Source organism: Coccinella septempunctata, chromosome 1 (genome assembly GCF_907165205.1).
Source record: "Coccinella septempunctata chromosome 1, icCocSept1.1, whole genome shotgun sequence".
Classification (NCBI taxonomy): domain Eukaryota; kingdom Metazoa; phylum Arthropoda; class Insecta; order Coleoptera; family Coccinellidae; genus Coccinella; species Coccinella septempunctata.
This window is the reverse complement of record NC_058189.1, coordinates 25,542,435-25,568,189: the sequence shown is the minus strand read 5'-3', so window position 1 is coordinate 25,568,189 and position 25,755 is coordinate 25,542,435. Positions and strand designations below refer to the sequence as shown.

At 37.6% G+C, this 25,755-nt stretch overlaps 1 protein-coding gene across 1 annotated transcript; it reads right to left on the bottom strand.

Moving 5' to 3' along the window:
• Window positions 1-673: 673 nt before the first annotated feature.
• On the bottom strand, window positions 674-24,757 carry LOC123319813. The gene is made up of 4 exons (XM_044906800.1): window positions 24,455-24,757; window positions 23,217-24,299; window positions 22,586-23,174; window positions 674-1,859 (listed from the first exon to the last, which is right to left on the bottom strand). The coding sequence occupies exons 1-4, from the start codon at window positions 24,651-24,653 to the stop codon at window positions 674-676; spliced, it is 3,057 nt and encodes a 1,018-aa protein (XP_044762735.1). The 5' UTR covers window positions 24,654-24,757.
• Window positions 24,758-25,755: the final 998 nt, after the last annotated feature.

The following is a 25,755-nucleotide window of genomic DNA, read 5'->3' as shown; positions in this document are numbered from 1 at the left end:
AATCAGGGTGTCCTACTACTGTCTTAGGATATGCAGTGTATGGTACTTACTTTTTTGATTCAACCAAACCTAACAGTTGATGATTCTATAGAGAATTGCACTCCAGAGAGCAGTTCAAAGTGAACTGGAAAATTGAAAATCGAAAATCAATAAATTCGAATTTTTTTTTAAACAAAGTCAGATATTTGAAAGTTTATCATGAAAATTTAGGTCTTCAAATAAGCTGAATCCATTGCGAGCATTCTGGAAAGCCTATCTCTCACCGATCAGATTTTCATTTTGGAAATGTCATTTTTCAACAGTTGAAAATTTCAATCTGCAATATCTCTTGTATATTCGTCTGATCCAATTGGGATTTCCGGTTTCGTAATCAGCATTGATAAGGCTTCCATTCCAGCTCAAAAACTAAATATCGAAAATCTCGATTTTTTGGGTCAAAAATGAGCAAGATAAGATAAGATAAGATAAGATAATTTATTGGTGCTACTTTACAAAATACACTGTATTGCACAAGTCATATTTCAAAATAGGAATAGGATGATTTAACCATCTCATATCACAGTCAAAAATTATATAAAAAACATTTAACAAGAATAAAAAAACACCTGGACACTACAAATTTGGGAGGACACAATATACCATTCCAATCAAAAATAAGGAATATAGTAAATATTCAATAATTTATTTCAAAAGATGTCAGGTCACTGGACAAGAACTCCTGCACACTCCAAAATGCATTTGTCGTCAATATTTCATTGATTCTTTTGTTGAATTCTTTAGGAGTGAGCCTCTTAACCTCCACAGGTAACTTACTGAAAAGTTTATGAGAGATGAAATTGGGACCATTCTTCGATTTTTCAAGTCGCATATACTTGGATTTTATATCATTTCTGTATCGTGTGTGATAATCATGGGTGTCCCCATATTTGGGGAGGTCCCTGATATTATTATATGCATAGACAAGGCATTCATGAATGTATATAGATGGAAAAGTGAGAATCTTTAGTTCTTTGAAAGCGCTCAAGCAATCATCCCTATATCCCAGACCAGCCACTATTCTAACCGCTCTTCTCTGCAGTCTGAAAATTTTCTCCCTACTGGAACAGTTACCCCAGATGAGTACACAATATCGCAGGTGTGATTCGATGAGGCTGTGATAGGCAACCTTAACAACCTTCTTGGATACAATGTTAGCTAAGTTACGTAGTAGAAAGATATTCTTGGTCACCTTTGACGCTGTTTCATTGCCATGAGGAATCCATGTGAGACCAGAGTCCAGATGAACTCCCAGAAACTTTATCGACTCATTGGCATTATGATCTTTAAGTCCTCTTAAGTTGAACAACATGGTGTCAGTCTTCTCTTCATTACAAACAAGCTTGTTCAGTGCGAACCACTCCTTAGCCCTTAATTCTGCTGCACACGCCAGCTGCTCAGCTCCTCGCATCTCCTTATGCTCCACAGTTATTCCCGAGTCATCCGCCCATAAGAGATGTTCGTAGGCAGCCATGAAAAAAGAAAAATCGTTCATAAAGATTATGAATAGTAGGGGTCCTAATATAGAACCCTGTGGCACCCCAAGACTTAATTGACCCTCTGTGGACCAAGTATTGTTGCAGAAAACCCTCTGTGTTCTGTTGAAGAAATAGGACCGAATGAGTCCGAGACCAACCTCGTCAAAACCGTATTTCGAAAGCTTGTCAACAAGAGCCTGCGGCGGTACGCAGTCGAAAGCTCGGCTCAGGTCTAAAAATATTGATAGTGAAAGCGAACCCCTCTCAAAACAATCCAGCGTGTACTCAACAAACCGCATTACAGCATCACATGTACTTGACCCTCTTCTATATCCGTATTGGTTCCTGTGAAACAAATTTTCTTTCTCAAAATAGTTCATTATCTGCACGCAGATGATCCTCTCGAAGACCTTTGAGAATATAGGGAGTAAGGAAATCGGTCTATAGTTTTTTTTATCATTCTTATCTCCCTTTTTGTGTATTGGGATTACCTTCGCCACCTTCAGACAATCTGGGAAAACCCCCTCCTTAATGCAGCGGTTTATTATCTTAGTGAGAGGCCCCACTATATGATTTATATTTCTTTTCAAAAGTGTTATTGACAGACCGTAGTAGTCCCTGGATTTACTCCCCTTCAGCGAATTTATTATATCCCTTGTATTGTTAAATGATACTTCATGAAATTGAAAATCACCTGCACGCCGATAATTTGCTTCCACGGATATCCCAGGCCCTGAAATATCAATATTCGGCAAATTATTCACCAGTTCATGTGGCAATGAAACAAAGTAGGAGTTCAACTCCTGTGAGCTCAAGGGTATAGACGAAACCACCTCTGACCGCCTCTTACTATTTATTATTTTCCACATATTCTTGCTAGGGTTACTGGAAGCTTGCTAAGCTTGCTAAGGAACTATTGAATCAATTCGAACCAAATCTTGAAACTGCACATAGTTTTCGGATTGAGATGCACATGTTGAATTTCAGTTCGATAGTTCAGATAGGAATTGAGATTTCAGTGGTCAATTCGGCAAAGTGTGATGTCAATTCCTCGAAAACTGTTGGATCAATTCCAACCAAATCTTGAAATTTTACACAGTTTTCGAATTGAGATGCACATGTTGAATTTCAGTTCGATAGTTCAGATAGGAATTGAGATTTCAGTGGTCGAATCGACAAAATATCATTTCAATTCCTAAGGAACTATTGGATCAATTCGACTCAAATCCCGAAACTGTACACAGTTCTTGATTTGAGATGTACATGTTGAATTTTAGTTCAATAGTTCAGATAGGAATTGTGATTTCAGTGGTCAATTCGGCAAAGTGTCATATCAATTCCTCGAAAACTGTTGGAGCAATTCGAACCAAATCTTGAAACTTTACATTGTTTTCGGATTGAGATGCACATGTTGAATTTCAGTTCGATAGTTCTGATAGGAATGAAGATTTCAGTAGTCGATTCGGCAAAATATCATTTCAATTCCTGAGGTACTATTAGATCGATTCGAACCAAATCTTGAAACTGCACATAGTTTTCGAATTGAGATGCACATGTTGAATTTCAGTTCGATAGTTCAGATAGGAATTGAGATTTCAGTGGTCAATTCGGCAAAGTGTCATATCAAATCCTCGAAAACTGTTGGAGCAATTCGAACCAAATCTTGAAACTTTACATTGTTTTCGGATTGAGATGCACATGTTGAATTTCAGTTCGATAGTTCTGATAGGAATGAAGATTTCAGTAGTCGATTCGGCAAAATATCATTTCAATTCCTAAGGTACTATTGGATCGATTTGAACCAAATCTTGAAACTGCACATAGTTTTCGAATTGAGATGCACATGTTGAATTTCAGTTCGATAGTTCTAATAGGAATGGAGATTTCAGTAGTCGATTCGACAAAATATCATATCAATTCCTGAGGAAATATTAAATCAATTCGAACCAAATCTTGAAACTGCACATAGTTTTCGGATTGAGATGCACATGTTGAATTTCAGTTCGATAGTTCAGATAGGAATTGAGATTTCAGTGATCAATTCGGCAAAGTGTGATATCAATTCCTTGAAAACTGTTGGATCAATTCGAATCAAATCTTGAAACTGCACATAGTTTTCGAAATGAGATGCATATGTTGAATTTCAGTTCGATAGTTCAGATAGGAATTGAGATTTCAGTGGTCTATTCGGCAAAGTATGATATCAATTCCTCAAAAGCTGTTGGATCAATTCGAACCAAATCTTGAAACTGCACATAATTTTCGAATTGAGATGCACATGTTGAATTTCAGATCGATAGTTCAGATAGGAATGGAGTTTTGATTCGGCAAAGTATGATATCAATTCCTAAAAACTGTTGAATCAATTCGAACCAAATCTTGAAACTGCACATAGTTTTCGAATTGAGATGCACATGTTGAATTTAAGTTCGATAGTTCTGATAGGTATCGAGATTTCAGTGGACGATTCAACATAGTATCATTTGAATTCCTAAGGAACTATTGGATCAATACGACCCAAACCTCGAAACTGTACACAGTTTTCGAATTGAGATGCACATGTTGAATTTCAGTTCGATAGTTCAGATAGGAATTGAGATTTCAGTGGTCGAATCGACAAAATATAATTTCAATTCCTAAGGAACTATTTGATCAATTCGACTCAAATCCCGAAACTGTACACAGTTTTTGATTTGAGATGCACATGTTGAATTTTAGTTCAATAGTTCAGATAGGAATTGTGATTTCAGTGGTCAATTCGGCAAAGTGTCATATCAAATCCTCGAAAACTGTTGGATCTATTCGAACCAAATCTTGAAACTTTACATTGTTTTCGGATTGAGATGCACTTGTTGAATTTCAGTTCGATAGTTCTGATAGGAATGAAGATTTCAGTAGTCGATTCGGCAAAATATCATTTCAATTCCTAAGGTACTATTGGATCGATTCGAACCAAATCTTGAAACTGCACATAGTTTTCAAATTGAGATGCACATGTTGAATTTCATTTCGATAGTTCAGATAGGAATTGAGATTTCAGTGGTCAATTCGGCAAAGTGTGATATCAATTCCTCAAAAACTGTTGGATCAATTCGAACCAAATCTTGAAACTGCACATAGTTTTCGGATTGAGATGCACATGTCGAATTTCAGTTCGATAGTTCAGATAGGAATTGAGATTTCAAAGGTCTATTCGGCAAAGTGTGATATCAATTCCTCAAAAACTGTTCGATCAATTCGAACCAAATCTTGAAACTGCACATAGTTTTCGGATTGAGATGCACATGTTGAATTTCAGTTCGATAGTTCAGATAGGAATTGAGATTTCAGTGGCCTATTCGGCAAAGTATGATATCAATTCCTCAAAAGCTGTTGGATCAATTCGAACCAAATCTTGAAACTGCACATAATTTTCGAATTGAGATGCACATGTTGAATTTCAGATCGATAGTTCTAATAGGAATGGAGATTTCAGTAGTCGATTCGACAAAATATCATTTCAGTTCCTAAGGAACTATTGAATCAATTCGAACCAAATTTTGAAACTGCACATAGTTTTCGGATTGAGATACACATGTTGAATTTCAGTTCGATAGTTCAGATAGGAATTGAGATTTCAGTGGTCAATTCGGCAATGTGTGATATCAATTCATCGAAAACTGTTGGATCAATTCGAACCAAATCTTGAAACTGCACATAGTTTTCGAATTGAGATGCACATGTTGAATTTCAGTTCGATAGTGCAGATAGGAATTGAGATTTCAGTGGTCTATTCGGCAAAGTGTGATATCAATTCCTCGAAAACTGTTGGATCAATTCGAACCAAATCTTGAAACTGTACACAGTTTTTGATTTGAGATGCACATGTTGAATTTCAGTTCGATAGTTCAGATAGGAATTGAGATTTCAGTGGTCAATTCGGCAAAGTGTGATATCAATTCCTCCAAAACTGTTGGATCGATTCGAACCAAATCTTGAAACTGCACATAGTTTTCGAATTGAGATGCACATGTTGAATTTCAGTTCGATAGTGCAGATAGGAATTGAGATATCAGTGGTCAATTCGGCAAAGTGTGATATCAATTCCTCGAAAACTGTTGGATCAATTCGAACCAAATCTTGAAACTTCACATAGTTTTCGAATTGAGATGCACATGTTGAATTTCAGTTCGATAGTTCAGATAGGAATTGAGATTTCAGTGGTCAATTCGGCAAAGTGTGATATCAATTCGAAAACTGTGTAAAATTTCAAGATTTGGTTCGAATTGATCCAACAGTTTTCGAGGAATTGATATCACACTTTGCCGAATTGACCAATGATATCCCAATTCCTATCTAAACTATCGAACTGAAATTCAACATGTGCATCTCAATTCGAAAACTGTGTACAGTTTCGAGTTTTGGGTCGAATTGATCCAACAGTTCCTTGGGAATTTAAATGATATTTTGTCGAATCGACCACTAAAATCTCAATTCCTATCGAAACTATCGAACTGAAATTCAACATGTGCATCTCAATCCGAAAACTATGTGCAGTTTCAAGATTTGGTTCGAATTGATCCAACAGTTTTCGAGGAATTGATATCACACTTTGCCGAATTGACCACTGAAATCTCAATTCCTATTAGAACTATCGATCTGAAATTCAACATGTGCATCTCATTTCGAAAACTATGTACAGTTTCGAGATTTGGGTCGAATTGATCCAACAGTTCCTTGGGAATTTAAATGATATTTTGTCGAATCGATCACTAAAATCTCAATTCCTATCAGAACTATCGAACTGAAATTCAACATGTGCATCTCAATCCGAAAACTATGTGCAGTTTCAAGATTTGGTTCGAATTGATCCAACAGTTTTCGAGGAATTGATATCACACTTTGCCGAATTGACCACTGAAATCTCAATTCCTATCTGAACTATCGAACTGAAATTCAACATATGCATCTCATTTCGAAAACTATGTGCAGTTTCAAGATTTGGTTCGAATTGATCGAACAGTTTTCAAGGAATTGACATCACACTTTGCCGAATTTACCACTGAAATCTCAATTCCTATCTGAACTATCGAACTGAAATTCAACATGTGCATCTCAATCCGAAAACTATGTGTAGTTTCAAGATTTGTGTCGAATTGATCCAATAGTTCCTTAGGAATTGAAATGATATTTTGTCTAATCGACTACTGAAATCTCCATTCCTATCAGAACTACCGATCTGAAATTCAACATGTGCATCTCAATTCGAAAACTATGTGCAGTTTCAAAATTTGGGTCGAATTGGTCCAACAGTTTTTGAGGAATTGATATCACACTTTGCCGAATAGACCACTAAAATCTCAATTCCTATCAGAACTGTCGAACTGAAATTCAACATATGCATCTCATTCCGAAAACTATGTGCAGTTTCAAGATTTGGTTCGAATTGATCCAACAGTTTTCAAGGAATTGATATCACACTTTGCCAAATTGACCACTGAAATCTCAATTACTATCTGAACTATCGAACCGAAATTCAACATGTGCATCTCAATCCGAAAACTATGTGCAGTTTCAAGATTTGTTTCGAATTGATCCAATAGTTCCTTAGGAATTGAAATGATATTTTGACGAATCGAGTACTGAAATCTCCATTCCTATCAGAACTATCGAACTGAAATTCAACCTATGCATCTCATTTCAAAAACTTTGTGCAGTTTCAAGATTTGGTTCGAATTGAATCAACAGTTTTCGAGGAATTGATATCACACTTTGCCGAATTGACCACTGAAATCTCAATTCCTATCTAAACTATAAACTGAAATTCAACATCTGCATCTCAATACGAAAACTGTGTGAAATTTCAAGATTTGGTTCGAATTGAACCAACAGTTTTCGTCGAATTGATCCTAAGGAATTGAAATTATATTTTGTCGAATCTCAATTCCTATCTGAACTATCGAACTGAAATTCAACATGTCCATCTCAATTCGAAAACTGTGTACAGTTTTGAGATTTGGGTCGAATTGATCCAACAATTCCTTGGGAATTGAAATGATATTTTGTCGAATCTACCACTGAAATCTGAATTCCTATCAGAACTATCGAACTGAAATTCAACATGTGCATCTCAATCCGAAAACTATGTGCAGTTTCAAGATTTGGTTCGAATTGATCCAACAGTTTTCGAGGAATTGATATCACACTTTGCTGAATTGACCACTGAAATCTCAATTCCTATCTGAACTATCGAACTGAAATTCAACATGTGCATCTCAATTCGAAAACTGTGTGGAGTTTCAAGATTTGGTTCGAATTGATCTAACAGTTTTCGAGAAATTGATATCACACTTTGCCGAATCGACTACTGAAATCTCCATTCCTATTAGAACTATCGATCTGAAATTCAACATGTGCATCTCCATTCGAAAATTATGTCAAGTTTCAAGATTTGGTTCGAATTGATCCAACAGTTTTCGAGGAATTGATATCACACTTCGCCGAATTGACCACTGAAATCTCAATTCCTATCTGAACTATCGAACTGAAATTCAACATGAGCATCTCAATTCGAAAACTGTGTGAAATTTCAAGATTTGGTTCGAATTGAACCAACAGTTTTCGAGGAATTGATATCACACTTTGCCGAATTGACCACTGAAATCTCAATTCCTATCTGCACTATCGAACTGAAATTGAACATGTGCATCTCAATTCGAAAACTATGTGAAGTTTCAAGATTTGTTTCGAATTGATCCAACAGTTTTCGGAGGAATTGATATCACACTTTGTTGAATTGACCACTGAAATCTCAATTCCTATCTGAACTGTCGAACTGAAATTCAACATGTGCATCTCGATTCGAAAACCATGCAGTTTCAAGATTTGGTTCGAATTGATCCAATAGTTCCTTAGGAATTGAAATAATATTTTGTCGAATCGACTACTGAAATCTCCATTCCTATCAGAACTATCAATCTGAAATTCAACATGTGCATCTCAATTCGAAAACTATGTGCAGTTTCAAGATTTGGGTCGAATTGGTCCAACAGTTTTTGAGGAATTGATATCACACTTTGCCGAATAGACCACTGAGATCTCAATTCCTATCTGAACTATCGAACTGAAATTCGACATATGCATCTCAATTCGAAAACTATGCGCAGTTTCAAGATTTGGTTCGAATTGATCCAATAGTTCCTTAGGAATTGAAATAATATTTTGTCGAATCGACTACTGAAATTTCCATTCCTATCAGAACTATCGATCTGAAATTCAACATGTGCATCTCAATTCGAAAACTATGTGCAGTTCCAAGATTTGTTTCGAATTGCTCCAACAGTTTTCGAGAAATTGATATCACATTTTGTTGAATTGACCACTGAAATCTCAATTCCTATCTGAACTGTCGAACTGAAATTCAACATGTGCATCTCAATTCGAAAACCATGTGCAGTTTCAAGATTTGGTTCGAATTGATCCAATAGTTCCTAAGGAATTGAAATAATATTTTGTCGAATCGACTACTGAAATCTCCATTCCTATCAGAACTATCGATCTGAAATTCAACATGTGCATCTACATTCGAAAACCATGTGCAGTTTCAAGATTTGGTTCGAATTGATCCAACAGTTTTCGAGGAATTGATATCACACTTCGCCAAATTGACCACTGAAATCTCAATTCCTATCTGAACTATCGAACTGAAATTCAACATGTGCATCTCAATTCGGAAACTATGTGCAGTTTCAAGATTTGGTTCGAATTGATCCAACAGTTTTCGAGGAATGGATATCACACTTTGCAGAATTGACCACTGAAATATCAATTTCTATCTGAACTATCGAACTGAAATTCAACATGGGCATCTTCCTAAAGAACTATTGGATCAATTCGACCCAAATCTCGAAACTGTACACAGTTTTCGAATTGAGATGCACATGTTCAATTTCAGTTCGATAGTGCAGATAGGAATTGATATTTCAGTGGTCGATTCGACAAAATATCATTTCAATTCCCAGGGAACTGTTGGATCAATTCGACCCAAATCTTGAAACTGCGCATAGTTTTCGAATTGAGATGCATATGTCGAATTTCAGTTCGATAGTTCAGATAGGAATTGAGATCTCAGTGGTCTATTCGGCAAAGTGTGATATCAATTCCTCAAAAACTGTTGGACCAATTCGACCCAAATCTTGAAACTGCACATAGTTTTCGAATTGAGATGCACATGTTGAATTTCAGATTGATAGTTCTGATAGGAATCGAGATTTCAGTAGTCGATTCGACAAAATATTATTTCAATTCCTAAGGAACTATTGGATCAATTCGAACCAAATCTTGAAACTGCACATGGTTTTCGAATTGAGATGCACATGTTGAATTTCAGTTCGACAGTTCAGATAGGAATTGAGATTTCAGTGGTCAATTCAACAAAGTGTGATATCAATTCCTCGAAAACTGTTGGATCAATTCGAAACAAATCTTGAAACTTCACATAGTTTTCGAATTGAGATGCACATGTTCAATTTCAGTTCGATAGTGCAGATAGGAATTGAGATTTCAGTGGTCAATTCGGCAAAGTGTGATATCAATTCCTCGAAAACTGTTGGTTCAATTCGAACCAAATCTTGAAATTTCACACAGTTTTCGAATTGAGATGCTCATGTTGAATTTCAGTTCGATAGTTCAGATAGGAATTGAGTTTTCTGTGGTCAATTCGGCGAAGTGTGATATCAATTCCTCGAAAACTGTTGGATCAATTCGAACCAAATCTTGAAACTCCACATAATTTTCGAATTGAGATGCACATGTTGAATTTCAGATCGATAGTTCTAATAGGAATGGAGATTTCAGAAGTCGATTCGGCAAAGTGTGATATCAATTCCTCAAAAACTGTTGGACCAATTCGACCCAAATCTTGAAACTGCACATAGTTTTCGAATTGAGATGCACATGTTGAATTTCAGATCGATAGTTCTGATAGGAATGGAGATTTCAGTAGTCGATTCGACAAAACATCATTTCAATTCCTTAGGAACTATTGGATCGATTCGAACCAAATCTTGAAACTGCACATAGTTTTCGAATTGAGATGCACATGTTGAATTTCAGTTCGATAGTTCAGATAGGAATTGAGATTTCAGTGGTCAATTCGGCAAAGTGTGATATCAATTCCTCGAAAACTGTTGGATCAATTCGAACCAAATCTTGAAACTGCACATAGTTTTCGAATTGAGATGCACATGTTGAATTTCAGATCGATAGTTCTAATAGGAATGAAGATTTCAGTAGTCGATTCGACAAAATATCATTTCAATTCCTAAGGAACTATTGGATCAATTCGAACCAAATCTTGAAACTGCACATAGTTTTCGAATTGAGATGCACATGTTGAATTTCAGTTCGATAGTGCAGATAGGAATTGAGATTTCAGTGGTCTATTCGGCAAAGTGTGATATCAATTCCCATCCGAACTATCGAACTGAAATTCAACATGTGCATCTCAATTCGAAAACTATGTGCAGTTTCAAGATTTGGTTCGAATCGATCCAATAGTTCCTCAAGAATTGAAATGATATTTTGTCGAATCGAGTACTGAAATCTCCATTCCTATCAGAACTATCGATCTGAAATTCAACATGTGCATCTCAATTCGAAAACTATGTGCTGTTTCAAGATTTGGGTCGAATTGGTCCAACAGTTTTTGAGGAATTGATATCACAATTTGCCGAATAGACCACTGAAATCTCAATTCCTATCTGAACTAGCGAACTGAAATTCAACATGTGCATCTCAATTCGAAAACTATGTGCAGTTTCAAGATTTGGTTCGAATTGATCCAACAGTTTTCGAGGAATTGATATCACACTTTGCCGAATTGACCACTGAAATCTCAATTCCTATCTGAACTAGCGAACTGAAATTCAACATGTGCATCTCAATTCGAAAACTATGTCCAGTTTCAAGATTTGGTTCGAATCGATCCAACAGTTTTTGAGGAATTGATATCACACTTTGCCGAATCGACTACTGAAATCTCCATTCCTATTAGAACTATCGATCTGAAATTCAACATGTGCATCTCAATTCGAAAATTATGTGCAGTTTCGAGATTTGGTTCGAATTGATCCAACAGTTTTCGAGGAATTGATATCACACTTCGCCGAATTGACCACTGAAATCTCAATTCCTATCTGAACTATCGAACTGAAATTCAACATGAGCATCTCAATTCGAAAACTGTGTACAGTTTCGAGATTTGGGTCGAATTGATCCAATAGTTCTTTAGGAAGATGCACATGTTGAATTTCAGTTCGATAGTTCAGATAGGAATTGAGATTTCAGTGGTCAATTCGGCGAAGTGTGATATCAATTCCTCGAAAACTGTTGGATCAATTCGAACCAAATCTTGAAACTGCACATAATTTTCGAATTGAGATGCACATGTTGAATTTCAGTTCGATAGTTCAAATAGGAATTGAGATCTCAGTGGTCTATTCGGCAAAGTGTGATATCAATTCCTCAAAAACTGTTGGACCAATTCGACCCAAATCTTGAAACTACACATAGTTTTCGAATGTAGATGCACATGTTGAATTTCAGATCGATAGTTCTGATAGGAATGGAAATTTCAGTAGTCGATTCGACAAAATAATATTTCAATTCCTAAGGAACTATTGGATCAATTCGAACCAAATCTTGAAACTGCACATGGTTTTCGAATTGAGATGCACATGTTGAATTTCAGTTCGACAGTTCAGATAGGAATTGAGATTTCAGTGGTCAATTCAACAAAATGTGATATCAATTTCTCGAAAACTGTTGGAGCATTTCGAAACAAATCTTGGAACTGCACATAGTTTTCGAATTGAGATGCACATGTTGAATTTCAGATCGATAGTTCTGATAGGAATGGAAATTTCAGTAGTCGATTCGACAAAATATTATTTCAATTCCTAAGGAACTATTGGATCAATTCGAACCAAATCTTGAAACTGCGCATAGTTTTCGAATTGAGATGCATATGTCGAATTTCAGTTCGATAGTTCAGATAGGAATTGAGATCTCAGTGGTCTATTCGGCAAAGTGTGATATCAATTCCTCAAAAACTGTTGGACCAATTCGACCCAAATCTTGAAACTGCACATAGTTTTCGAATTGAGATGCACATGTTGAATTTCAGATTGATAGTTCTGATAGGAATGGAGATTTCAGTAGTCGATTCGACAAAATATTATTTCAATTCCTAAGGAACTATTGGATCAATTCGAACCAAATCTTGAAACTGCATGGTTTTCGAATCGAGATGCACATGTTGAATTTCAGTTCGACAGTTCAGATAGGAATTGAGATTTCAGTGGTCAATTCAACAAAGTGTGATATCAATTCCTCCGAAAACTGTTGGATCAATTCGAAACAAATCTTGAAACTTCACATAGTTTTCGAATTGAGATGCACATGTTCAATTTCAGTTCGATAGTGCAGATAGGAATTGAGATTTCAGTGGTCAATTCGGCAAAGTGTGATATCAATTCCTCGAAAACTGTTGGTTCAATTCGAACCAAATCTTGAAATTTCACACAGTTTTCGAATTGAGATGCTCATGTTGAATTTCAGTTTGATAGTTCAGATAGGAATTGAGATTTCAGTGGTCAATTCGGCGAAGTGTGATATCAATTCCTCGAAAACTGTTGGATCAATTCGAACCAAATCTTGAAACTCCACATAATTTTCGAATGGAGATGCACATGTTGAATTTCAGATCGATAGTTCTAATAGGAATGGAGATTTCAGTAGTCGATTCGGCAAAGTGTGATATCAATTTCTCGAAAACTGTAAGATCAATTCGAACCAAATCTTGAAACTCCACATAGTTTTCGAATTGAGATGCACATGTTGAATTTCAGATCGATATTTCTGATAGGATTGGAGATTTCAGTAGTCGATTCGACAAAACATCATTTCAATTCCTTAGGAACTATTGGATCGATTCGAACCAAATCTTGAAACTGCACATAGTTTTCGAATTGAGATGCACATGTTGAATTTCAGTTCGATAGTTCAGATAGGAATTGAGATTTCAGTGGTCAATTCGGCAAAGTGTGATATCAATTCCTCGAAAACTGTTGGATCAATTCGAACCAAATCTTGAAACTGCACATAGTTTTCGAATTGAGATGCACATGTTGAATTTCAGATCGATAGTTCTAATAGGAATGAAGATTTCAGTAGTCGATTCGACAAAATATCATTTCAATTCCTAAGGAACTATTGGATCAATTCGAACCAAATCTTGAAACTGCACGTAGTTTTCGGATTGAGATGCACATGTTGAATTTCAGTTCGATAGTGCAGATAGGAATTGAGATTTCAGTGGTCTATTCGGCAAAGTGTGATATCTCAATTCCCATCCGAACTATCGCACTGAAATTCAACATGTGTATCTCAATTCGAAAACTATGTGCAGTTTCAAGATTTGGTTCGAATCGATCCAATAGTTCCTCAGGAATTGAAATGATATTTTGTCGAATCGAGTACTGAAATCTCCATTCCTATCTGAACTATCGAACTGAAATTCAACATGTGCATCTCAATTCGAAAACTATGTGCTGTTTCAAGATTTGGGTCGAATTGGTCCAACAGTTTTTGAGGAATTGATATCACACTTTGCCGAATAGACCACTGAAATCTCGATTCCTATCTGAACTATCGAACTGAAATTCAAATTCAACATGTGCATCTCAATCCGAAAACTATGTGCAGTTTCCAGATTTGGTTCGAATTGATACAAAAGTTTTCGAGGAATTGATATCACACTTCGCCGAATTGACCACTGAAATCTCAATTCCTATCTGAACTATCGAACTGAAATTCAACATGAGCATCTCAATTCGAAAACTGTGTACAGTTTCGAGATTTGGGTCGAATTGATCCAACAGTTCTTTAGGAAGATGCCCATGTTGAATTTCAGTTCGATAGTTCAGATAGAAATTGATATTTCAGTGGTCAATTCTGCAAAGTGTGATATCCATTCCTCGAAAACTGTTGGATCAATTCGAACCAAATCTTGAAACTGCACATAGTTTCCTGATTGAGATGCACATGTTGAATTTCAGTTCGATAGTTCAGATAGGAATTGAGATTTCAGTGGTCAATTCGGCGAAGTGTGATATCAATTCCTCGAAAACTGTTGGATCAATTCGAACCAAATCTTGAAACTGCACATAATTTTCGAATTGAGATGCACATGTTGAATTTCAGATCGATAGTTCTAATAGGAATGGAGATTTCAGAAGTCGATTCGGCAAAGTGTGATATCAATTCCTCAAAAACTGTTGGACCAATTCGACCCAAATCTTGAAACTGCACATAGTTTTCGAATTGAGATGCACATGTTGAATTTCAGATCAATCCGAAAACTATGTGCAGTTTCCAGATTTGGTTCGAATTGATACAAAAGTTTTCGAGGAATTGATATCACACTTTGCCGAATTGATCACTGAAATCTCAATTCCTATCTGAACTATCGAACTGAAATTAAACATGTGTATCTCAATTCGAAACCTGTGTGAAATTTCAAGATTTGGTTCGAATTGAACCAACAGTTTTCGAGGAATTGATATCACACTTTGCCGAATAGACCACTGAAATCTCAATTCCTATCTGAACTAGCGAACTGAAATTCAACATGTGCATCTCAATTCGAAAACTATCGACCAATCGAATTGATATCACACTTTGCCGAATCGACCACTGAAATCTCAATCCCTATCAGAACTATCGAACTGAAATTCAACATGTGCATCTCAATCCGAAAACTATGTGCAGTTTCAAGATTTGGTTCGAATTGATCCAACAGTTTTCGAGGAATTGATATCACACCTTGCCGAATTGACCACTGAAATCTCAATTCCTATCTGAACTAGCGAACTGAAATTCAACATGTGCATCTCAATTCGAAAACTGTGTGAAATTTCAAGATTTGGTTCGAATTGACCCAACTGTTTTCGAGGAATTGATATCGTACTTTGCCGAATTGACCACTGAAATCTCAATTCCTATCTGAATTATCGAACTGAAATTCAACAAGTGCATCTCAATACGAAAACTATGTACAGTTTCGAGATTTGAGTCGAATTGATCCAATAGTTCCTTGGGAATTGAAATGACATTTTGTCGAATCGACCACTGAAATCTCAATTCCTATTTGAACTATCGAACTGAAGTTCAACATGTGCATCTCAATTCGAAAACCATGTGCAGTTTCAAGATTTGGTTCGAATTGATCCAATAGTTCCTTAGGAATTGAAATGATATTTTGCCGAATCGACTACTGAAATCTTCATTCCTATCAGAACTATCGATCTGAAATTCAACATGTGCATCTCAATTCGAAAACTATGTGCAGTTCCAAGATTTGGGTCGAATTGGTCTAAGAGTTTTCGAGGAATTGATATCACACTTTGCCGAATTGATCAGTCAAATCTCAATTCCTATCTCAACTATCGAACTGAAATTCGACATGTGCATCTCAATTCGAAAACTATCTGCAGTTTCAAGATTTGGTTCGAATTGATCCAACAGTTTTCAAGGAATTGATATCACAATTCGCCGAATTGACCACTGAAATCTCAATTCCTATCTGAACTATCGAACTGAAATTCAACATGTGCATCTCAATTCGAAAACTATGTGCAGTTCAAGATTTGGTTCGAATTGATCCAATAGTTTTCGAGGAATTGATATCACACTTTGCCGAATTGACCACTGAAATCTCAATTCCTATCTGCACTATCGAACTGAAATTCAACATGTGCATCTCAATTCGAAAACTATGTGGAGGTTCAAGATTTGGTTTGAAGTGATCCCACAATTTTCGAGGAATTGATATCACACTATGCCGAATTGACCACTGAAATCTCAATTCCTATCAGAACTATCGAACTGAAATTCAACATGTGCATCTCAATCCGAAAACTATGTGCAGTTTCAAGATTTGGTTCGAATCGATCCAATAGTTCCTTAAGAATTGAAATGATATTTTGCTGAATCGACTACTGAAATCTTCATTCCAATCAGAACTTTCGATCAGAAATTCAACATGTGCATCATTCGAACCAAATCTTGAAATTTCACACAGTTTTCGAATTGAGATGCACATGTTGAATTTCAGTTCGATAGTTCGATAGAATTGAGATTTCAGTGGTCAATTTGGCAAAGTGTGATATCAATTCCTCGAAAACTGTTGGATCAATTCGAACCAAATCTTGAAACTGCACATAGTTTTTGAATTGAGATGCACATGTTGAATGTCAGTTCGATAGTGCAGATATTAATTGAGATTTCAGTGGTCTATTCGGCAAAGTGTGATATCAATTCCTCAAAAACTGTTGAACCAATTCGACCCAAATCTTGAAACTGCACATAGTTTTCAAATTGAGATGCACATGTTGAATTTCAGATCGATAGTTCTGATAGGAATGAAGATTTCAGTAGTCGATTCGGCAAAATATCATTTCAATTCCTTAGGAACTATTGGATCGATTCGAACCAAATCTTGAAACTGCACATAGTTTTCGAATTGAGATGCACATGTTGAATTTCAGATCAATAGTTCTGATAGGAATGAAGATTTCAGTAGTCGATTCGGCAAAATATCATTTCAATTCCTAAGGAACTATTGGATCAATTCGAACCAAACCTTGAAACTGCACATAGTTTTCGGATTGAGATGCACATGTTGAATTTCAGTTCGATAGTTCAGATAGGAATTGAGATTTCAGTGGTCAATTCGGCAAAGTGTGATATCAATTCCTCGAAAACTGTTGGATCAATTCGAACCAAATCTTGAAACTGCACATAGTTTTCGAATTGAGATGCACATGTTGAATTTCAGTTCGATAGTGCAGATAGGAATTGAGATTTCAGTGGTCTATTCGGCAAAGTGTGATATCAATTCCTCAAAAACTGTTGAAACAATTCGACCCAAATCTTGAAACTGCACATAGTTTTCGAATATAGATGCACATGTTGAATTAAAGATCGATAGTTCTGATAGGAATGAAGATTGAGATTTCAGTGGTCGAATCGACAAAATATCATTTCAATTCCTAAGGAACTATTGGATCAATTCGACCCAAATCCCGAAACTGTACACAGTTTTCGATTTGAGATGCACATGTTGAATTTTAGTTCGATAGTTCAGATAGGAATTGTGATTTCAGTGGTTAATTCGGCAAAGTGTCATATCAATTCCTCGAAAACTTTTGGATCAATTCCAACCAACCAACCAAATCTTGAAACTGCACATAGTTTTCGAATTGAGATGCACATGTTGAATTTCAGTTCGATAGTGCAGATAGGAATTGAGATTTCAGTGGTCAATTCGGCAAAGTGTGATATCAATTCCTCGAAAACTGTTGGATCAATTCGAACCAAATGTTGAAACTGCACATAGTATTCGAATTGAGATGCACATGTTGAATTTCAGTTCGATAGTGCAGATAGGAATTGAGATCTCAGTGGTCTATTCGGCAAAGTGTGATATCAATTCCTCAAAAACTGCTGAACCAATTCGACCCAAATCTTGAAACTGCACATAGTTTTCGAATTGAGATGCACATGTTGAATTTCAGATCAATAGTTCTGATAGGAATGAAGATTTCAGTAGTCGATTCGGCAAAATATCATTTCAATTCCTAAGGAACTATTGGATCAATTCGAAACAAATCTTGAAACTGCACATAGTTTTCGGATTGAGATGCACATGTTGAATTTCAGTTCGATAGCTCAGATAGGAATTGAGATTTCAGTGGACAATTCGGCAAAGTGTGATATCAATTCCTCGAAAACTGTTGGATCAATTCGAACCAAATGTTGAAACTGCACATAGTTTTCGAATTGAGATGCACATGTTGAATTTCAGTTCGATAGTGCAGATAGGAATTGAGATCTCAGTGGTCTATTCGGCAAAGTGTGATATCAATTCCTCAAAAACTGTTGAACCAATTCGACCCAAATCTTGAAACTGCACATAGTTTTCGAATTGAGATGCACATGTTGAATTTCAGATCAATAGTTCTGATAGGAATGAAGATTTCAGTAGTCGATTCGGCAAAATATCATTTCAATTCCTAAGGAACTATTGGAACAATTCGAAACAAATCTTGAAACTGCACATAGTTTTCGGATTGAGATGCACATGTTGAATTTCAGTTCGATAGCTCAGATAGGAATTGAGATTTCAGTGGTCAATTCGGCAAAGTGTGATATCAATTCCTCGAAAACTGTTGGATCAATTCGAACCAAATCTTGAAACTGCACATAGTTTTCGGATTGAGATGTACATGTTGAATTTCAGTTCGATAGCTCAGATAAGAATTGAGATTTCAGTGGTCAATTCGGCAAAGTGTGATATCAATTCCTCGAAAACTGTTGGATCAATTCGAACCAAATTTTGAAACTTCACATAGTTTTCGAATATAGATGCACATGTTGAATTTCAGTTCGATAGTGCAGATAGGAATTGAGATTTCAGTGGTCTATTCGGCAAAGTGTGATATCAATTCCTCAAAAACTGTCGAAACAATTCGACCCAAATCTTGAAACTGCACATAGTTTTCGAATTGAGATGGACATGTTGAATTAAAGATCGATAGTTCTGATAGGAATGAAGATTTCAGTAGTCGATTCGGCAAAATATCATTTCAATTCCTAAGGAACTATTGGATCAATTCGAAACAAATCTTGAAACTGCACATAGTTTTCGGATTGAGATGCACATGTTGAATTTCAGTTCGATAGCTCAGATAAGAATTGAGATTTCAGTGGTCAATTCGGCAAAGTGTGATATCAATTCCTCGAAAACTGTTGGATCAATTCGAACCAAATTTTGAAACTGCACATAGTTTTCGAATATAGATGCACATGTTGAATTTCAGTTCGATAGCTCAGATAGGAATTGAGATTTCAGTGGTCAATTCGGCAAAGTGTGATATCAATTCCTCGAAAACTGTTGGATCAATTCGAACCAAATCTTGAAACTGCACATAGTTTTCGGATTGAGATGTACATGTTGAATTTCAGTTCGATAGCTCAGATAAGAATTGAGATTTCAGTGGTCAATTCGGCAAAGTGTGATATCAATTCCTCGAAAACTGTTGGATCAATTCGAACCAAATTTTGAAACTGCACATAGTTTTCGAATATAGATGCACATGTTGAATTTCAGTTCGATAGCTCAGATAGGAATTGAGATTTCAGTGGTCAATTCGGCAAAGTGTGATATCAATTCCTCGAAAACTATTGGATCAATTCGAACCAAATTTTGAAACTGCACATAGTTTTCGAATTGAGATGCACAGTTTGAATTTCAGTTCGATAGTTCAGATAGGAATTGGGATTTCAGTGGTCAATTCGGCAAAGTGTGATATCAATTCCTCGAAAACTGTTGGATCAATTCGAACCAAATCTTGAAACTGCACATAGTTTTCGAATTGAGATGCACATGTTTAATTTCAGTTCGATAGTGCAGATAGGAATTGAGATTTCAGTGGTCTATTCGGCAAAGTGTGATATCAATTCTTCAAAAACTGTTGAACCAATTCGACCCAAATCTTGAAACTGCACATAGTTTTCGAATTGAGATGCACATGTTGAATTTCAGATCGATAGTTCTGATAGGAATGGAGATTTCAGTAGTCGATTCGGCAAAATATCATTTCAATTCCTAAGGAACTATTGGATCGATTCGAACCAAATCTTGAAACTGCACATAGTTTTCGAATTGAGATGCACATTTTGAATTACAGTTCGATAGTTCAGATAGGAATTGAGATTTCAGTGGTCAATTCGGCAAAGTGTGATATCAATTCCTCGAAAACTGTTGGATCAATTCGAACCAAATCTTGAAACTGCACATAGTTTTCGAATTGAGATGCACATGTTGAATTTCAGTTCGATAGTGCAGATAATAATTGAGATTTCAGTGATCTATACGGCAAAGTGTGATATCAATTCCTCGAAAACTGTTGGTTCAATTCGAACCAAATCTTGAAACTGCACATAGTTTTCGAAATGAGTTGCACATGTTGAAATTCAGTTCGATAGTTCAGATAGGAATTGAGATTTCAGTGGTCGAATCGACAAAATATCATTTCAATTCCTAAGGAACTATTGGATCAATTCGACCCAAATCCCGAAACTGTACACAGTTTTTGATTTGTGATGCACATGTTGAATTTTAGTTCGATAATGGAGATTTCAGAAGTCGATTCGACAAAATATCATTTCAATTCCTAAGGAACTATTGGATCAATTCGAACCAAATCTTGAAACTGCACATAGTTTTCGGATTGAGATGCACATGTTGAATTTCAGTTCGATAGTTCAGATAGGAATTGAGATTTCAGTGGTCAAATCGACAAAGTGTGATATCAATTCCTCGAAAACTGTTGGATCAATTCGAACCAAATCTTGAAACTGCACATAGTTTTCGAATTGAGATGCACATGTTGAATTTCAGTTCGATAGTTCAGATAGGAATTGAGATTTCAGTGGTCTCTTCGGCAAAGTGTGATATCAATTCCTCAAAAACTGTTGTATCAATTCGAACCAAATCTTGAAACTGCACATAGTTTTCAAATTGAGATGCACATGTTGAATTTCAGTTCGATAGTGCAGATAGGAATTGAGATTCTAGTGGTCTATTCGGCAAATTGTGATATCAATTCCTAGAAAACTGTTGGATCAATTCGAACCAAATCTTGAAACTGAACATACTTTTCGAAATGAGATGCATATGTTGAATTTCAGTTCGATAGTTCTGATAGGAATTGAGATTTCAGTGGTCTATTCGGCAAAGTGTCATATCAAATCCTCGAAAACTGTTGGATCAATTCGAACCAAATCTTGAAACTTTACATTGTTTTCGGATTGAGATGCACATGTTGAATTTCAGTAGGAATGAAGATTTCAGTAGTCGATTCGGCAAAATATCATTTCAATTCCTGAGGTACTATTGGATCAATTCGAACCAAATCTTGAAACTGCACATAGTTTTCGAATTGAGATGCACATGTTGAATTTCAGTTCGATAGTGCAGATAAGAATTGAGATTTCAGTGATCTATACGGCAAAGTGTGATATCAATTCCTCGAAAACTCTTGGTTCAATTCGAACCAAATCTTGAAACTGCACATAGTTTTCGAAATGAGTTGCACATGTTGAAATTCAGTTCGATAGTTCAGATAGGAATTGAGATTTCAGTGGTCGAATCGACAAAATATCATTTCAATTCCTAAGGAACTATTGGATCAATTCGTCCCAAATCCCGAAACTGTACACAATTTTTGATTTGTGATGCACATGTTGAATTATAGTTCGATAATGGAGATTTCAGAAGTCGATTCGACAAAATATCATTTCAATTCCTAAGGAACTATTGGATCAATTCGAACCAAATCTTGAAACTGCACATAGTTTTCGGATTGAGATGCACATGTTGAATTTCAGTTCGATAGTTCTGATAGGAATTGAGATTTCAGTGGTCAAATCGACAAAGTGTGATATCAATTCCTCGAAAACTGTTGGATCAATTCGAACCAAATCTTGAAACTGCACATAGATTTCGAATTGAGATGCACATGTTGAATTTCAGTTCGATAGTTCAGATAGGAATTGAGATTTCAGTGGTCTCTTCGGCAAAGTGTGATATCAATTCCTCAAAAACTGTTGTATCAATTCGAACCAAATCTTGAAACTGCACATAGTTTTCGAATTGAGATGCACATGTTGAATTTCAGATCGTTAGTTCTGATAGGAATGAAGATTTCAGTAGTCGATTCGGCAAAATATCATTTCAATTCCTAAGGAACTATTGGATCGATTCGAACCAAATCTTGAAACTGCACGTAGTTTTCGAATTGAGATGCACATGTTGAATTTCAGTTCGATAGTTCAGATAGGAATTGAGATTTCAGTGGTCAATTCGGCAAAGTGTGATATCAATTCCTCGAAAACTGTTGATTCAATTCGAACCAAATCTTGAAATTTCACACAGTTTTCGAATTGAGATGCACATGCACATGCACTTTATCTCGAAGTCGTATTGCTGTAGAAATATGCTCCATCTCGCAATTCTTCCGGTGGGAGACTTGATAGATTGCAGCCATCGCAAGCTCATGTGGTCGGTTATAACGGTAAAACGGTAGCCTTCTAGATACGGACGCAGCTTGTCAATGCTCCAAACTATTGCCAGACATTCCTTTTCTGTAACAGAGTAATTTTTCTCTGGACCTGACAAGGTCCTGCTAGCATAAGCGATTACTTTTTCCTGTCCATCAACGGTCTGTGTCAGGGCAGCTCCCAGTCCTGCATCGGATGCATCGGTTTGAAGGACGAACGGTTTTGAAAAGTCCGGACAGGCCAATACCGGTGAGTGGGTCAATTTCTGTTTCAGGGTCTCAAAAGCGGTCTGTTGGGCGGTCCCCCATTTCCAGGTTTGCTTCTTCTTGAGTAATGCGGTCAACGGAGTCACAACTTTGGAGAAGTCTTCGATGAATCTTCGGTACCATGAAGCAACACCAAGGAAACTTCTCAACTCTCGTACGGATTTCGGTGCAGGCATCTCATTTATGGCTGAAATCTTATCAGGATCGGTACAAATGCCGTCCTCGGTTACTACATTTCCCAGATACTTCAATGATTTTCTTACAAACTCACATTTTTCCGGATTTAATTGCAGGTTGGCCTCCCTGAGGCGGTGGAAAACTTTCCTTAAGTTGTCAAGATGTTCGTCCAATGTTTCTCCAAGAACTACTATGTCATCCAAGTACGCAAATGCATCCGGTTCCATCTCAGGGCCAATAACTCGGTCTAAAAGACGTTGAAAGGATGCCGGTGCGGAATGCAGACCAAAAGCCATTACTTTGAACTGGAACAGCCCACGGCCAGGGACGGTAAATGCGGTGATCGGTCGACTCTCGGGGGCTAACGGTACCTGCCAATAACCCTGTTTCAAATCAATAGTGGATATATACTTGGCTTTTCTCAACTTGTCTAAAATTCCTGAAATATAAGGCAACGGATAGGCATCTTTAACGGAGACATTGTTAACCATTCGGAAATCTATACAAAATCGGGGTTTACCATCCTTTTTCTTGACAATTACTATCGGTGAACTCCACGGGGATGAAGACGGTTCTATAATGCCTTCGGCCAGCATTCGGTCGACCTCATTGTCTATTATCTCCTGCATCTTCGGATTTTGGGGACGGTAACGTTGCTTGATCGGTTCGGTGCCTGGTTTGAGTTTAATTCGGTGTTGTATCAGTGGAGTTGTTCCTCGGAGCTTCTCGAATGCCTTCAATTCGGTCTGTAGAAACTCCTCCAGCCTGACTTTCTCTTCTCCACTCAGGTTCGACAAAAGCGGTCCTATCGCATGTAGTTGTCCTCGGTTCTCTGGCTCGCTGAGCCGGGCTTGGATGGACCTTCCATTCAGGAAACATTCGGCGGTTTGGAGATTAATGGAAAAGTTGTGTGTCCTCAGTATATCCATTCCCAGTACTACATTGATCGGTAAATCTGAAACTAACAACAATTTAGCTTCCATAATTTCAGACCCAATTCGGACCGGTGCGGTATATATTTCTTTAATCGGTATTGAACTTCCGTTAGCGACGGTGGTGGTAACGTCCCTAACATAATCCGGTTGTATACCCACTACCCTGCAGTAGGCGGCCACTTCACTGCTGATAAAGGACCTGGTGGCTCCGGTGTCCAACAGTGCTGGGAACTCCTTGTCTCCTACAAAAACATTAATTATCGGACGGTAATCGGTAGGTTTTTCTTTCTCATGTACCGAGGATGGGGTTGCTTGGAACTGACGGATCCCCGGTTTCGGACAGTTCCTTAGTAGTTTAACGGACACTTACAATCCCTAGACATGACACCCCTCTTACCACATCGAGAGCAGAACAGCAGCGGTTTCGAGGTGCATTGTGCTCGGAGATGACCCTTGCCACCACATCTCCAGCACTGGGGTTCGGTTGACGGTCGGTTCGACTTTTTCGGTTCATCCTGTCGCTGGGGTATTGCAGAGCTCTGAGCTACTTTCGGTTTTTCAGACGGTTCGGTGTGGTTCGGAGTGTTCAGGTGCATTCCGATCGGTTTGACGTTCGGTGGGGAATTTCGGAAGGTAAGATGCGGTTCGTTGATGAGACTCTTTTGGATCGGTGGCGAAGCATAGTTAGCGGTTTGCCATTTGACCATTTCAAAAACTTTTCCTTTTCGGAGCAGTTCTTCTATGGTTGAAGTCGGTTGGAAGGCCAGGGCGGTTTGCAGTTCTGGCAGTAAACGTCGTCGGATGATATTCACCTGTTCTTCCTCGGTCGGTCGCTTTACGGTCAGCTTCTGAAACAGATTTTGCATTCGAGTTACATACAACAAGAGTCGTTCATCGGTTCCTTGAGTGCGTTTCTTGATTTCCTCCAAAAGGATGTCCTCGTAGTCGGGAGGAAGAAAGGCCTCTCGGAGTTGTTCTTTGAAGTCGGTCCAGTCGGTGAAGGTGCCTCTCCGGGGAATGTACCAGTCTCTTGCATCTCTACGTAACAGCTCGTATATTGACTCGAATAACTGTTCGTGGCTCACCTTTCTAGCCTCGGCAAGATACTCAGCCTCCTCCAGGAATGAGGTCACACTGGTTGACCCATCGAACGTCAGGTTCCATTTCCACACAGGAACGGTAGGAACGGTGGAATGGTCGGTGGTTTTCGGCGGTTTCATCGGCGGGTATTCGGTCGTCAGTTCGGCTTCCTTGGTCGTCGGTACTTCGCTTCTTACTTCTCTCATCCCAGCGGTATCGGTAGGAGATGAGGCAAATGAAACTCTCCTGGTTGATTCGGCAAACTCCCTCGTCAATCGCCTCGACTCAGGGGATGTTATTAACGGTCTGTTTTGCTCACTGGTTCGGTCGGTTGGCAGTGCTTGTCCAACGGTAAATGGGAGGATGTCGGCGGGCGGTCGGTGGTAGGAAGGTTGTTTCTGCAAAAAAGTACGTTCAATTTGTTCGGTTAATAATCTGCAAACTTCTTGTCGGTTTTGCTGCAGCCGGTCATCATGAGTGGTCGGTCGGGAAATGTCACAATCCTCTCCCAAGTTCAACAGGTCTGCTTCTCCAACGGTGGTTGAGCACGGAATCAGACCTGGACCAAGTCTAGATGCGCAGTCCGGTAATTCCTGGTCAATCAGCGACGGTGTTCCG

What these genes read in the sequence shown, in the direction of transcription:
- LOC123319813 (XM_044906800.1), bottom strand. Translation starts at nt 24,653, where the DNA reads ATGCACCTGAACACTCCGAACCACACCGAACCGTCTGAAAAACCGAAA. An exon ending in GCAATTAAATCCGGAAAAAT is followed by an intron (nt 23,175 to 23,216) that starts GTGAGTTTGTAA and finishes TGGGAAATGTAG; the next exon opens with TAACCGAGGACGGCATTTGT. An exon ending in CAATACGACTTCGAGATAAA is followed by an intron (nt 1,860 to 22,585) that starts GTGCATGTGCAT and finishes TTTGTTTCACAG; the next exon opens with GAACCAATACGGATATAGAA.